The sequence below is a fragment of the Uranotaenia lowii genome, unplaced genomic scaffold, assembly GCF_029784155.1.
Source record: "Uranotaenia lowii strain MFRU-FL unplaced genomic scaffold, ASM2978415v1 HiC_scaffold_23, whole genome shotgun sequence".
Classification (NCBI taxonomy): Eukaryota; Metazoa; Arthropoda; class Insecta; order Diptera; family Culicidae; genus Uranotaenia; species Uranotaenia lowii.
In genome coordinates, this window is record NW_026598124.1 from 18,801 (window position 1) to 35,712 (window position 16,912).

The 16,912-nt window shown below is 37.2% G+C and overlaps 1 protein-coding gene across 2 annotated transcripts in view; it reads left to right on the plus strand.

Annotated features, from left to right (window-relative positions):
- The first annotated feature begins 373 nt into the window (after positions 1 to 373).
- LOC129759651 (reticulon-1-A) overlaps positions 374 to 16,912 on the plus strand; it is a 71,945-nt gene continuing 55,406 nt past the window's right edge. The window contains exon 1 of one of the 2 annotated variants that reach the window (XM_055757158.1): positions 374 to 1,805. In XM_055757158.1, coding sequence (XP_055613133.1) covers positions 887 to 1,805 — 919 coding nt within the window. In that variant the 5' untranslated portion in view covers positions 374 to 886. Of the gene's footprint in view, positions 1,806 to 13,947; positions 14,527 to 16,912 lie in introns of those variants that run through there. The other variant, XM_055757159.1, reaches the window with a different exon arrangement.

Sequence of the window (16,912 nt, forward strand, 5' to 3'; positions counted from 1 at the left end):
TGCTAACACGAATACGGGTGGTGGAAATGCGCGTTCCAATCACGCTTGTTTTGCTTTCGAGAAGGGTGGCATCTGGTCGTCGACGATAACGTGACAGAGATCAGTAATGTTTCCGTTACATTCGGTGATTGTGAATCATGCAATTGCGCTATACATAATCCGGTAGACATCAATTTAGTTCTCATTGAATCACGACATGCTTCAACCCTGCTCACTTGAACTATAGGATTAAAACGGGTGCAATGCCGACGACAGGATGACATTCAAGTCCTTGGCTGCATTCTGATGATGGGTTCCCGGATAGCCTGCTCAAATTTTGACAGTTGATTGTGTACGTGCACATACGAACACACACATTGACAGAAACGGGCACATGTTCACGTGGATCTGGAATAAATGGTGCATGCAAAGTCCTTTGCCTAAACGAAAAATTGATTCCCATCGTAGTGTGCGTAGGATTGCACAAGCTTGTTTGTGGACAGACACGCGCAGCAACGACGACACTGGCATTTGGCCGTCAGGAAAATATTCGAAACAAAAAAAGGGCTGGAGAATCAGATGGGAATTCCGCTGACTGCTTCTTGCCCGATCCAGAACTGAGAGCGAAGAACCACTTTATCGTAGGAGAGTGAGTGTCGGTTCGGAACACATCTCTGTGCGTCGCCGTCCGAAATGCGAGAACTTATATTTTATATGTCCTGCGTTCCATTCTGTTGAACATCTCCAGTTTGTTGTACCTCAAACAGTTAAACGAGAAGTCGATTCGTCCGTTGGAGTGATATCTACATAGAGAATCTTTGCCTGCAGAACCATTCTGCACCCTTTACAATCTGCTGTGTGTGAAGTAATCCCTAGCAAAGTGTAAAGAAAACTAGCAAGTGCGAACATGGATGCTTTTATGGATAGCTCTGATAACAATGCTCCATCGCTGATTCCGAAGGACCTGGGCGAGCTGCCAAAAGAGCAGCTATTTAATGCGGATTTTATTTCGGACCACTCCCGTTTTCCGGCCAGTGAGGAAAAGTCTGATATTTCTCAAAAATTTTCCACAGAAGCAGATCTGCTGGGTGACACTTTTACAATGTCCTCGACCGCATCGGCTGGTCCGCCATCCGACGTCAAAATATCTGAAAAGGATAATTTTGACGACTTCCTTCTACTAACCCAGGAGAACAAAGCTCCCCAGCAACAAGCCTCAGCATCTTCCGGCAGCAATCTTATCGATATCAGTGCTGGGTCGGACATTTTTGAACAAAAGTTCACCACGACCAATAACGAAACTGCTGATTTGCAAATGTTCTCCGACCCCATCTCTGCTTCCACGGAGGAAATCGGCGGTTCGGATGATTTTTTCAAGCGAAAGAACGAAATGGAAAGTGACTACATGAACCCGTATGCCGAGGTTCGATCGAATCCGAAACCAACGACGGAACAACCCCCAGTTGACAACACCAACGATGATATCTTTTCTGACTTTTCCACCAATATAAAGGCCCCAGCTGTACCCCAAGGTATGCAGTTCGACGAACCATCCATGTTCGATCAACCGGAATCATTGAAATCAGCTGTTCCGGAGCCGAAACCTGCTCCTCCAGTAGCCAAACCGGAACCGGTGGCCCCGATTCCGGAGGTCAAACCGGTCGAGAAGCCTAAAGTGGCACCGCCAGCTGTTCCCGCACCAGCAGCACCTGCACCTGTCACCAAACCAGCGGCTGTTCCGTTCGCCAAACCGTCATCATCATCATCACCATCTTCGGACGAACACTGTATACAGGCTGAGAAAATTTTCAAACAATTTGGCTTAGGTGAGTTTTAGAACCTTTTCCTTTACATTTTCGCGAGCTGATTTTGCAATCCATTCCTATAGAGAAAGGTGAGAGTGAAAGTGACGTCATTTTTCAGCAGCTAATTGGCTGGCAGGTGAACGATGTTCTGTGAAAACGTTCCAATTGAAAGGGAATAAATTTAATCCATGTTACCGAAAAGGCTATTCGATCAAAAAGTTCTAGTTCCGTGGGAATACGCTTCATAGTTGCTTATTTCTATGTTTTTCTCACATTCTCTCCGCTTTCCAATATTTATTTTTAATATTTAAGTTTATTTTATATAGTTTCTAAATATTTTTTTTATCTGAAACATTAAAACCTTCAAGTCATTATTCTTATAAGAGTTTTATTCGAAACACTTTTTTTTGGTTTCTCATACTAATATTTGAAAATTAGCACGGATTACGAAGAACTAGGAAATCTCAGAAAAAAATCTGGAAAGCTAAGTTTAGAGTGACGTTTCTTCTTCTTCTTCTTCTTCTCTTCGTTGTGGCGAGCTGACTTCCAGAGTGACGTTTATACCAAAATAAAGGTTTCATTTTTATGATATCGTAGAAACATTTCTTGTGTCGTATTCTCACATCCAAAATCTAGTTCCATTTGCTGATTAGTTTTTTTAATTGATATGAAAAATTGTTATAAAAATTGTATCAGAGTCCTCCACCCTCCCCCTGCTTTTTGTTACATCTTTTGAAAGCAGGGGCACGAAACTGGAGAAATTGTTCGGACTCAAATACCCCTTCGCATGAATCTAAATACGATTTAAAAAAAAATTTGTATATGAGTTACTTCTGTTAAATTCCTTTTTTGTACACTTTTCATACAACAAGCCTATCTTATTTCATACAACGGCAACATTTAAACAAAATTAAATTTTTGGTTTCCTACTTTTATTCTGTCTATCCATGTTTAAAAATGCTGATTTGAATTGTGTTTATTGTATAAGTTTGTTTAGTTGTATCAAATTGCAAATTTGTTCATTACATGACCCCTAGCAAGAATTGAGTTGGATGTGTCTCAAATCATCATGAAAACCATCTCTGATACTAAAAAAATTTCACATGCTAAATTTTGGTTAGTTATGTGAAAAAAATGTAAGGGAGCCTCCCTCCACTTTCTCGTCTTTTTTATAGAAAAGATAGTCCTTAAGTATCATTGAAACATTGCTTGTACCCAAATATCCTTTCATTTTCAATTTGGTTCTATCAATTCTCGAGTTGTGATAAACCCCCTCCCCTCTTCCAAATAGCTAAGGGTCTCAAGGCATCTTATGAACCTTTCCCAACCACAAAAATCTCCCCATGCTAAGTTTAAGGGACCGTTCACTAATTACGAGACACGATTTTGGGAATTTATCCTCTCCTTGTAATACAATTAAAATTTTTCCATAACCTTCCCCCCTTCCCTCCTTGAGTAAGATCTTACGTTTTTATTCTTTTAGAAATTGATACGTTGTTCAAAAATATGGCTCGAAAATATAAAAAACTGACATTCAAGCTGCAACGCAAAGCAGTTTTTAGGTACAATTTAATATAATAGCATTAAAAAAGCACAATTTTTACAAAACAAAAGATGAAATATCAAAAACGAACATTGTTTGAGACGTTAGACTGGATCGATCTTGGGTCTTTTTTTATTTTTTCAAACCCTGGGTTAAATATACGCATTGTTTTGTTTCAAAACTCACCCATGTTTTGGCAGACTTTTCAAGTAACGTTTACATGAGTAAATTTGAAATTTTCTGTTTGTATGAGAAATTTGAATATTTTGTTTCTAAAAATCAACATCATTGTTGTTTCTTTTGTGGAACCTACGATTTGGTAAATCGCTTGTAAAATTTAGAGTTGGTAGTGCCTGTCAAATACAAAAAAATGTATAGAAATTCATAACCCCACAACGCGCCATTTTCCTATTTTCTCTATCCTCAATTAATCCTAATCCGCTCTTGAATGTCAATATGACGCTATTGGATGTTTGGCGGAAAGTTCCGGTGCACCCAAATAAAATTTTTTTTTTCTGGGACCCTCAATGAATTCTTGAAATCTTTAAATTTACATCATTACTTATTAGGCTAGAACAAATATCATTTTCTTCTTTTGTCGCCCCCCCCCCCTCGAAATTTCCAAAAACCCGAAGGGAGGAATAAATAAAATTTAAAGTATTTTATTTAAATTTCGACAAAAAATTCAAATATCCGAAAGAATACGAGACCAAAATACAAATTTATTAAGATGGAAGTTTTTTCAGCTTTTGTATTTTAGATTTAATTGAATAATTCGATAAACAATTACTTGATTTATAGGTTTTGTGCAATAATATAGTATGCAATTTTGTTGCATACAAGATTTCGTGCAATTTATTCCAATTTATTTGTTTTTCGCATTATTTTTTATTGTCCCCCCCTCGCGATGTTCCAACTCCGAGTGACAAAAGAAGGATTTGAAATTTGTTCCGGCCTTATAGACGCATCCAATTAATTTGCACGGTTAAGAAAACCTTCTTGAATATTTCAACTTATTGGAAAAAATTGTTTGCATTGCGTTTAAAATTAGAAAAATAAATAAATGTCCAATGATGTATCATCCAAATTTATTTTAAACAATTTACTCAATAACCCAAGGAATATGCGCATTTATTTGTATTGAGCCACTTTGGAAGAACATCGACCCAACCGAACGAACGTTCACGCGATAGAAAAGATAACGACTGGATGAGCTTCCATGAGTCATATTGGGCATAATTTTGCAAATTCAGTCTGCCACTATTGAACGTGGATGTGTGAAGTTAGGATTGTCAGATTACAGCGATTACATTATTACCTGTAATCGCTGTAATCTGACAATCCTAACTTCATAGAAATAAATGGATTCTGTAACACAAACACTACTGTTTATTTAGGTTGCAAAAATATATATTTAATTCAGGTGCCGATGATTTGTTTTATAAATGATTTACGATGCATTTCATCGTTTCATCATTTCATTATTCCTATAAAACAGCTTGAACAATTCTGAAAAATCTAAACGCATTTCTATCTTTGACAAGAGACGAACGGTCGACATTCTGAAAGTGGTGAATCTAAAACGCAATAGCGTCATCCTGTTTGATGCAGCCTTTCTGTACGAAAAGTGAAAAAATTATTATTTGAGGGAAAACGTATTTAGTACTTTGGTATTTTTCAACGGTTTCAATTGACAAATTAGAGGTGCCTAATGAATATTATAACTTTTGTTCGTCTTCAGTACCTATCGATAAAGATCGAGAAAGCTTATCCCTTGTAAACTTCGCAGACATATTTAATGGTGTAAATTCATCCAAAATTAGTTGTTGAAGGTATACAATTTATTGAATTGAACAGCTGCACACGGGGGTAAATGGACCTAAAAAGCGATCTAAATTTATTGCGGACAAACGCCAAACGATAGACATTTGATGTCTTCACAATATTTTCATAGTTTTTGATAATCTTTTATATTCTTGAAAAAAAAAACAAGTGATTCTTCCATCTAAAAAGGAAATAAAAAAAAAATTACTTAAAATAATTAGTTTAGTGATTTGATGTCTTCACAAAAGTTGTAGATTTATTTTACTTTAAGGAACTTTGTCGAAGACACCATCAAGATCGCATGAAAACCTTAAAAGTTACGAGCATTTCAAAAATAACTTACTTGAACTTTAGGTGTTTATTTAATATATTTTTTTTAGTATACTATTTAGAAACTTGGAAAAAGTTGTTCAAATTGTTTAAAATTACTTTGTTGAACATGCCAAATACATATTTTAACTAAAAGTTCGTATGATTTTTTGCGTGTGTTTTGTTGGTTGAGTTATTGGCGTTCCATATAGGCTTATTATTGATTACTAGTTTGTAAAAAATCTACTCAAAACTGATGTGTTAATTTACTACGTACGTTTATATACTCGCTCTATCCGTAAGATTATCCTATTTTAGTTTTTATCCTTTTTTTTCAGATTATTTTTCACAAAAATTGTTCTTATACCGTTATTTCCTCAGTGTAGACTAACAAAATTCAAGAGTTTAGTTAAAGTTTTAATCCTAGTATGAAAAAAACTCATAAAGTTGTACCATTTATTAAATTTCATGTAAAATTCCATCCGCAAGTAACGTTGATTTGATGAATAGTTTCACAATGTATCGAACATGATATAAGTTGGATGGGATAAAATGAAGTTCTTCAGCGTGTTCGCCAATATATTAAAAAAAAAAACAAAATATAATTGTCCCTAATGGAAGACAACTCACAATTCACAACTAAACTTAAAGCCGTTTTTTCTTGATTCGTTTGATAAGTATGTAATTTATCTATGGAAAACCTAAGAAAGTTGGCTGTAAAATGCAAATTTTTAAAATATCCCAGCTTTTCATAAAAATTTATATGTAAGGAAGGAACTGACGACATTGATTTTTTAAAACGCATTATCCTAATAATGGTTTAACATTTCAGGAATACAGTAAATAGCAGCCTGAAGCTTGCTTCAGATAGAATTGGAACAAAACCAATTACCCGTATTCCAGTTATTTATTATTGAATTCAAGATCTTTTTTTGTATGTAGGGTTTTCTTCATACTTTTAAGAAAAAAATACGCATAAAATTATTCGTCACAGTTTCGAATGAATTCTCGAATATCACTGCTCATTAGGCGGCGCACACCTTCTTCGTCCAGCGTTTTATTTAGCTATCTTATTCCACCAGGTCTTCAACTGATCAACAACCTTTTAATTTGCCTTGTGTCGCCTTTTCATGATTGCCCAGCATTTCTCAATAGTTCGGAACTGGGGGCAGTTGTTTCTCGATGGTACACTCAAAAATGAAAAAAAAATTAAATATAACATTTTTCATGTATTTTCACTCTTTACTGTGCCCACTCACAGAGTTATTTCTAGGGGTGTAATTACTAGGATATTTCTCGCCGGTTATACCTCGGTTACTAAATTTTTTACGTTGGGACTCTTACGGAAGGGACATCTGGTGGTTGGGAAAACGGTTGTACGCTTGAAGCAGAACTCACCTAACAGCTGCTATTAATTCCTACCTTTTTTACAATATCAAATCACATATTTACAAAAGGTGGAATCAACATGTAGTCAAGTTGAAAACCGTCTCGTTACTTAAAAAGTTCTCACATCCTGGTTTATTAGCTGGGACTCAAACGCACAAAAGACGAGAAATGATCGTGAGTAATTAATGTTTAATGATTTTAAATTATTCATTATCGTCAGAGAAGAACCGAATACCTGAAAACTAATTATTTTTATATTATATTCATTTCTGACCCAAGCAACCAAAAGTCGCGTTCTCACTTAAAGATGGAATTCCGAAATTCACATTTGGCTGACCAAATGTTTTACAGGAGCTTTAGGTGACTCATGTCACGTTAAAGTTGCTCAGGAACTTCCATCGCCTTTTGGAAGGTTAAAATATCGATAGCGGAACTCCTAAGCGCTTTTAAAGCAACTTCTTTTAAGAAGGTGCGTTGCGTTCGCAAAGCACTTTCTAACGAACCTTTAAGATACTTCATGGTGTTTCATAAAGTCTGCTTCATTTAATATTGGAACAAATTCTTTTGCTCATTGTGGCGCTCCTAGTGGACGGATTTGGAAACTTTTTTCACCCACGAGTCGGGAAATTCATTACCTTTCACCATGTATTTATGTCATAACACCAAACGATAGCATTTTGTAAACAACCGCCATGGAAGCCGAACGGAGAGATCAAATTGTGCACAGTTTTCTTGAAAATCCATTGTTGTCGGCATCGAAGCTAGCTAAACAGCTTAAAATGCCCAGAAATACCGTATGGCGTGTTATCAAGCAGTACAAGGAAACATTGACGACGGCTCGGAAGCCGCATTCGTCGGAGCGTCGGAGTGGAACTGTCGACCGGAAACTGCGTGGGAAAGTCATCAAGGCCGTCAAGAGGAATCCCAATCTTTCAGACCGCGATTTGGCCAATAAGTTCCAGGCCGCTGACAGTACGGTGCGACAAATTCGTCTCCGGGAAGGAATAAGGTCATTCCGAGCCAGCAAACAGCCAAATCAGACGCTGAAGCAGAACAATGTGGCCAGAATCCGTGCTCGAAAGCTGTACGACCAAGTGCTGACCAAGTTCGACGGATGTAAAGTCTGCTTCATTTAATATTGGAACACAAACAATTGCGTGTAGTTCAGTCATTTATTTACGAATTCATAAATTGTTTTTCATACAAATGTAGCATTTTCTTTACTCTTTCATAAAAAAAAATTAAAAAAATTATTCATTGCTGTTTCGAAGAAATTCTCGTACTCGTACTCGTAAGAAAACTGTGCACAATTTGATCTCTCCGTTCGGCTTCCATGGCGGTTGTTTACAAAATGCTATCGTTTGGTGTTATGACATAAATACATGGTGAAAGGTAATGAATTTCCCGACTCGTGGGTGAAAAAAGTTTCCAAATCCGTCCACTAGGAGCGCCACAATGAGCAAAAGAATTTGTTCCAATATTAAATGAAGCAGACTTTAGAACCTATTTGGGAATTCTAAGCGATGTATCAAAAATGTCTGTCAATTTTTGGTCATGGTATGCGTTTTGTTTATATCAGTACTGATATTTACAAATGGAATTCAAGAATTTTTCTTATCAATTTTAATAATAATAATAATAATAATATTTATTTAAGACCTTTTAACCATTGATGGTCATTCGGGTCTGGTTCCAAGTAAGATACATTTCATTTTGCAAAGTAGTTTTTTCTTCTTCTTTTGTTTCAAATGTTATTTTAATTTGGATTCACTTCTAAGTTTATTAGATCAATGCAGATGTTTCTCGGCGTCGTTAACGATCGATCCATGTGTGAGACGAAGTCCTGGTCTCATTGTTTAAGTTATCCTCAATTTATTTCCGATAATTCCGGCTCTATTCCAATGAAGTGATATGCTCTGGATTATGTTGACCAAATATTTCGATGGCTTGGAGCCATGGTACTTTTGATTTGGCGAACCGTTTTGAGTGGAAAAGGCATTGAAGGTGCGATTTGGGAAACGTCACCTACATCATCTATGGTTAGAAGATGGGGAGTTTCTGGTGGTTACTGTCGAGAATGGTTCTTGTGGACGTTCCTAAGGTTCCTAAGGTATATGGAATTCTCGCTATCTAAAATTTTTGGGAAGGACTTTGGAAAGGGTTATATTGTTGGAAGGAGACAGGTGTGTTGAATGAAAATATCTAGGTTTCTTTTTATTATTCAATCGTAGGAAGATTCATCATCGCAATCGTCATCAGAGTCTGATTCAGATATGATCATTGACGAGATTTCTTTCAGTTGATTGCTAGATTTGGAGGTTTTTAGGGTTTGGTTTATGTTTCTATCATTTTTTTTCTGCGGTGGTGATCCATTGGAAGAATGTTGCTGGCTTCCGGTTCTGTCTTTATTATTAGTTTGACGTTTTCTTTGCAACTTAGGAGGTTCATTCTGAGTTTCAACGGTACGTTCTCTTGATTCAGGTTTCGGGTTACTGAGCTCATTCATCGTTTTGGTTTGTGATAGCATTTTTGGAGTTACCAGTTGCATTTGCAATGCCTGGATTTGCGATTGTAGATCCTTTATTTGTTTTTGAAGCGCTACTTGAATTTGTTGAGAGTGTTGTTTCCACTGTTTAAGTTTCGATTTTAGATCTACGTTTTCTTTTCTGGCGTTTTCTTCAGATTCTTTCAGTTTCAACAATTCATTATTCTGTAGGGTACGAGCAACACCAGCGTACGTGTTTCGATGTCGTTGATCTGCGATGATTCTGCGAGCTTCGCCCATGGATAGAGACTCATTTGTTCTTAACTGAATAATTTCCTGTTCTTCAATGCGTTTTGGGCAAATGTTGGAGTTAGATGTGTGGTTACCTTCGCAATGAATACATTTTGATTCATTCGTGCAGGTACCTCTATGGTTACCAGCACAGTTACTGCAGATAGGTTTATTGGGGCAATGATTCTTTGTATGTCCATATTGGTAGCACAGGCGACATTGCATTGGAGAGTCGTAATACACTTGCACCTTGGTTCGGATAAGGCCGAAAAAGATAAACTCTGGGAGTACTGTTCCATCGATTGTAAGTACGATATGCGGAGTGTTTATTTTGGTGGTCCCTTCTTGTATCTGAATTCTCCTTACGCCTATGACTTTCTGAGATTTTAGTTCCTTTAATAGCTCCTCGTCACTGAAACCATCAGCTTCGTGGCAAGTCACTTTACATTGCCTGTGGTTAAGCTTGCTATGGGGTTGTATTATTATTGGGGTACCGTCTATCAACCTTTTTAGCTTTTTAAGTTTTTCTGCTTGAGCTGGATTTCTAACTTTTAAGATGTATTGCGTCCCTTTTGCTTCAGTTAAAGCACGATCGATCTTACCTACATTATTTTCTATGGTTCTAGCTATTAGGAATGGATTCTTCGGAAGTGGGATAGGGTTACCATGTTCGTCTTCACCAGTCGACCTAAGGCTCAACAGGATAAGTTCTCCTGCTTTGCCCAAAGGGTCGATCCAGCCTGGGAGTCTACTGCTTGGATTTTCGCCAACTATTCTTTGATCAAGCATAGGATCTGGCGCTTTAAGCGCGGGCTGGGCGCTTGTGCCTGCCATCGGGCAGCACAAGCACCTCTACTTTTCTTTTGTGTCAATGTTCTTATCAGTTTGTTAAGCACTCTTCACAAAGATAAAACAAAGCACTTTTTGCTGGAAACTCCTGAGAGGCGTCACTCAGTTTTCGAGAAGTTCTCGTTCCGAACAGAGAATAATGGTTCGAACAAAGGCTCTTCTAACAATGGCCTGAGCAAAATTAAATTTTAAATTGGAATTTTAAACGGTCAAATCTTCCATAAAAATGATTTCACTGGCAAACCAGACAACTCCACGAGTCCCGAAGATATCGATCGATACCACTAGCTATCGACAACTAAGAGAAATCCGCTTGCAAAAAACCATGCTTCGCTTGGCAACTATACACTCGGAATGTTATCAATTTTAAGATATTCGAAAAAAAATTTGATGATGAAAATTTTTGTTATTTTTCATTAAGTGTTCTGAAAGTCCTCTGAACGAAATATGATACAATCTATTAACCGACTCATTCATTCATCTCAAATGACATTAAGTTTAATTACTAATTATTACAGTGGCAATGAACTATTGCTGGATTGCATTGGTCGAGAGGCTGATAAGTTTCATTGTAACCTAGAGAGCAGCGGTTCAATTCTCTAGATGTAAGTAGCTTTTGTAATCAAAACCAAAAAATCCAAATCAAAATTAAAATCAATGAGATAGACCATGAAAGACCGGCAACCTAGAAATCTGTCATCTTCTATGAAACCTTCTTAAGGGAATTCTGGGGGGTTGCTTTGGAAGTGTAACTACCTGTTCCAAAGTTGAATTGGAATTACAGTAGTAGAATAAAAAGTTAATAAAATACCAGGGTAGACATTCGTGGAAAATTATAGTTTTTTGTTTGTTTCGATGTGAGTCGTTTTAGCACCAAACCGAACCCGATCAGGAGTGAAAAACAAAATTATATCCAGCTGAGATATTTTGATACTAATTTTTTTCTATCTAAATGAGTTATAATTCAGTACTCGTGAGATGTTAAAATATCTCAAATTATATCGAAAAATCTATATGATCATAGCTAAATTATATCCGTTTTTGATATGCTCCTATCAAGGTTATATCTGGTTCAGATAGCATAGTTTGATATTAGGCAGAACAAATCCTATCAAAATTACAACTTATCAAGATATGAACGCTCCGAGAAAAATTTCTAGTGGAATGTCAGTAACCCACACTATTTCCTAAAATTATGCTACATTTTTGGTTTCCAAAACTTCGCTTCAATTTTATGAATCTCCCGAGCGAAACTTATTAAAGTACAGTTTGGGCCGTTGACTTCGATGTCCGTGTTTCATGGAAAGTTATGTGCATATCAAAATAAGATACGGTTATAATATATTATAACTATTTAAAACAAATTCTTTATCGTTGAAAGTGAGTTCAATCCTATTCAAGAATGCCAATCAAAATAAGATATAACCAAGATTCAAGAAACTAAGAGTCGAAAATTATGCGAACAATATTTTAACTGAAAAAGATATAAATATCTCGTTCTTAATTTGATATGCCCTCCTGATCGGGAATAGCAACTGTAGGACTAGCGACACTTTTTTACTAGCGAAATTCATGTCATTCGCAAGTTTGTTATTCTTTTTTCAGTCCAGTAGGCAATTCAATGTAGTGTTCGAACTTTGTTTACGTTATTTACTGTACATTTTTCCAGACCATCAACAGCATACTTTAAGTCTCCTAGGAAACTCGCAATCAGTCGTTTATAATTTCAACGTCGCGACGTACGCGACGTGTCGCTAGTAAGCAAAGCTGCTATGATTTTTAGCGCTCATATTTTGAATTTTTTTCTGCATGCATAATACCATCCTTAAGGTATTCGGGGCTTTATATCAACGTTGCGATTGGTGGTGAGTTGTGGAAAAATTTATCCGATACAACTGTGTTCGATGTTTACTCTTCGGCTCAAACCCGCATACATCACCATGGACCAAAGTATTTGACACATGCTAATCGCCCTTATTTCAATTTAAAGTAACTCTAAATAGTTTGAGATATTTGCATATTTTTTATGTAAATAGATTCTGGGAAAAGTTTTCTATCCATGAAATATCCTATTCGAAACACTTCTCCCATAAGAAGGAGAGAATATCCTTAATCAACGAAACTTTTAACAGAAAACTAAATTTATCGAATACTTATGTCTATCAGTGTATATCACAAGCTCGGAAAATTATTGTGAATTTTACAATGGATATTGAAAAAAAACTTTGCCTTTCTAATAAGATAATTGGCCATGTATCGGTAAAGTGCAGATGAACCGTCATCATCATTAAGAAGGTTTGATTAACCAGTGATTCTCAAGATTGCTTCATCGTGAAGATGAAACTTCCCTTTAAAAGAGGGATTTATATCCTTAGTATGAGATAATCTTCATTACACATTGAATTCAACAAGTAGCAAGTACCGAAACAACCACAACTACATCCCAGGACAACAGCCTGCATACAGCATGACTCACGTACCCATTCCATTTAGAAAGGATTCCATAAAACCAAAACGTAACAGATAGTATCCATAATCTGAAAAGGAAAATATGTATTCACCGACTTCAGAGACGCAAGTCAATGCGTTGCGGAAAATGCAACATCGCAATAAGGAGAACGGTGGGTGATGAATGAACAAACATCTAGCCTAGCAGAGATATGAAGAAGAGGTGGTGAATCATACACACCGACTGCCTGCCTGCCTGCCAGCGTGCCTGTCTCATACTCTCCGGAATAGTTCTGGTCGAAACCTGTGCGAGCAGGGATTTCAACTTCAACCCTACGGAGGCGCCCTACAGGCAATCGATGTATTGAGGAATCGGCATTCAGACGCCCTTTTCGATGACGGGTCACCTCGATTCCGATCGTCGTCATTATCATCATCATCATTCGTGCTATTTATGGGGGACCCCTATATATGTCACGTGTACCGTATTAACACGCCTCTTTGTCATGAGTATTGGGTTTATGAGTATTCCTCAGTTAGACTAGGTTGTTAGCGAATAAAACTGTTTTTATTTATAACCACATTTGGAAGTAGTTTTCCAAATTAGGATCGTATCGTTCAATGAGCAGGAGAATAGTATTGGAAAATTTTAAAACAAAAACAAGGCGATTCTTCAACGACCCTACATCGCTCTGCTATGATATAGCGCATTCATTTTGCCAGCTCATCGGCACACTACGCATGTCTGAGCAGGGAGAATCCAGGAAACAACGCAAAATCTCAAGCACACCTACAGACATAATCGAAGGAATACGGATAAGAGGCTGTATGTGTGTTGGGAACGAGAGAATTATCCTTTTACTGTTTACTGCGCTGCAGAGGATCCTGGAAACAGAGGGAACCACATCTCTGACTCTGACATTAGCCGAAGAGGAGAGAGAATCTAGGGGTAGTCGAACAGAAATTTATCCTAACGACAGGCTAGGAGGAGTTCGTTGGACAAATCAAGCAGTAGACCGATAGTTTGTACAGAGTGTCAGTTGGATTTGCAAGCCTCGCTAGGACCAAACACAAAAAAGGCAAGCGGTGCGCTGTATTTTGTTGTGTTCTTCTCAGTGTAGTCTCGCGTTGGAGTTGAGTTAGGTTGGGGATAGGCAAAACAAAGGGTCACAGAGAAAGAGCTCCCAGGAGCAGCAGCAGTGGTGAGACATTTTCTGGTGGATACGAAAAATCGATATTCGCACAGAACAACTCTCCAGCCCTTCATAACTGTTTCGTACGGCGGATACAATCGTCCAGAACAATCGCGCACGCAGTAGTTTTTTGATTAATTTCGGGGGAAAAAACGCGAAACCTCGATAGAACGGTGTTCTGAATTGGATGTTCAAGGGTGGCGTGTTCCGGATAGTGCTGCGATAGTGCAGAAAAATCGTGACAGACGGATATCGCGAGGACTAAGTGATTATCCTTTTTTCTTCGCCAGCAACACGTCCTCGGGACTCGGAAGTGAACTTTTTCTCATTCCCGTGAGGCAACAAACTTAATGAACGGAATGGAAGGAAAGACCAGCAGCCCGCTTATGATTTGCAGCATAATGAATCCCTGTAAGTTGAACCTGGCCTCCTTTGTTTGTGTTAAGACTACGCAATTTTTCTCCAATATGACGAATGTGCCTTTAGGATGCCTCTATACGCTTTGACCTAGTTAATCTAAGGAAACTGTGCGAATCACAGCCTTCTGTCTGGCACACAATCGCCCCAGAAGGATAATGTACTCATTGTATGAAATCCGGAATAAAATATCCTACCGCCAAGAAGGATATTATGAAATCATTTCCAGCAACGTTGGTGTGGTCGCTGCGAGAAAAAAAAATGGGTGGGGATTCATTTTTTTCACTATTTGCTGTTCCATTAATAATTCAGAGGGTTGCAGTTACCTAGTCGGTACTGTTAGACTAAGTACTTCTGCGTTGACAATTTTAAAGTATGCCAACAACCTGCGTGTTCCTATTACAGGAGCTCACGTAGATACAATGATACTAAAATTGGAGCTTGATTGATTTTTCCTTTCGTTCCATTATAGTCACCGGTCGGACAACGAAATATGGATTGAATTCAACTACAGAATACTAAACATTAAAAAAATCAACAACGTTCCATTCCGTTGATAGACCACAACTGCATGTTCATCACCATTTTTTCATAAAAGCGCTTTTTGATCTTCCTCTAAAAGTGAAGGCATTTTGAGCAAATCGCAATAAAGCTTTAAAATACAAAAATATCGTGTTTTGCAACAGTGTACATACATTTTTTCTGTAGCTGTAGCTGTAGCTTTTACGGTTCTTGAAATATTTAAAACGAAAATTACTGTTTTTGAGAAAAAAAGGGCAAAACTTTAAGAAAAAAGGGCTCTCATTCGGAGGGGTAAGGGGGGGGGGGGGGGGAGGGTGGGTGTTTTGGTTACCAAAAAAATTTTTTTTTTAATTTACATTTTTTGCCAGATCGGAGAGGGTCGATGAATTTCCATGGTCACTAGGTATGAAATGGCCCATGCACGCTCCTTTTTTGGTACTCAAAATCAAGTTTGATCGTGGTTCAAAACAAAGTTCGATTCTTCTAACCTGAAGTTATGTTCCATTTTGCCCCCTTGCGATGGTTCAAAGCGGAGTTTTAAATGCGAACTCAAAACTAATCCCATTTTTCCTTCGACAAGAGGGAGCAAAACTGAGATCGACCTAATGAACTAAAAATTGAACTCTGATTGATTGCATGTTAAACTGAGTTCGACTGCCAAACTGCATTGTGATTAGATACGAATAAAGGCATGAAATAAGTTAAAATTGGAGTTCGGCTGTCGAACTTGGTTTTGAGGTTGCCCAGCCGAACTCAAAATTGAGGGTTGCCACTATCACTGATGTTGTTTTTTGAAACAAAACAATTAATTAAAAGTGAATGCTTTTATTGACGTTTGATACACGCTATGATCTGAAACCTTAAAATCTATTTCAAACTATATCATTTAACTTAATTATTTTGTTTAACTTTTAACAAGCCATTTTGTAAAGTTATAAAAATTGTTATACAAACGATTAGGTTTGTTTGAACTTTATTACCTACTAGCTGATTTACCCGGCCTTCCTCGAGTTTTCAAAAATGTTTTTAAAGTTACTCATTTTCTCAGTGAAACTTCATGTTTCTTTGAAGATATCTAAATTCTAAATTCTTCTTAACACTAGCGCACATCTTTCAAGGATATAATGGCAAGCATCTCACAAATGTCGTGACCGAGACTCGATCTCATGATCCATGTTATTTTTCCCATAGAGACTTGACCAAAAACAAAATTATAGCGGTTTTTTTTTAAATAGGTCCAGTTTAAGGTAATTACGTTTTGATCATATGGCAGGCATGAACAAATTTTAATAAAATACAAAGTCAAAAAAATTGAAAAATTCAAACAATGTTTTGCAACACTTAGTTGTTATATATTGAACTTTAAAAATAATGTGTACAGACTCTCTAATCGAAAATCGTTGTGGTTTCAAATTCATGTAAAAATTCGAAATTCAAAACATTGCAACTTTTAGCTATGTTAGAAATGATAAGATATTCTATTTTATCCGTAATTTGACTGTTTCCTTAAGTTTTACATTTAAGGGTTTCTGCTAGGATTCCGGAGAAACATCTTAGCCTTTTATCATTTGGAAGCAATTTAAGGAATATTTTCTTCAACAAAAATTTGAACATCGCTAGAACGTGCTTAAAGAACGCTTACCTGAACCAGGTTGTCTCCGCTTCCCGCACGTGCGGATGGCTTGCCAAACCAGGAATTTATTCGCAAATTTAGACATCTTCTGAGTGCGGACATGCTCCTGAACGCTGAACTTATCTTTGGCAGTGAAAAACAGGTTGCCAGGATCTGTTTGAAGTTGGCCTTAACATATGTTTCATCGTCCATGATGCAGTATTCAACTTTCGTCAGCATGTTGAG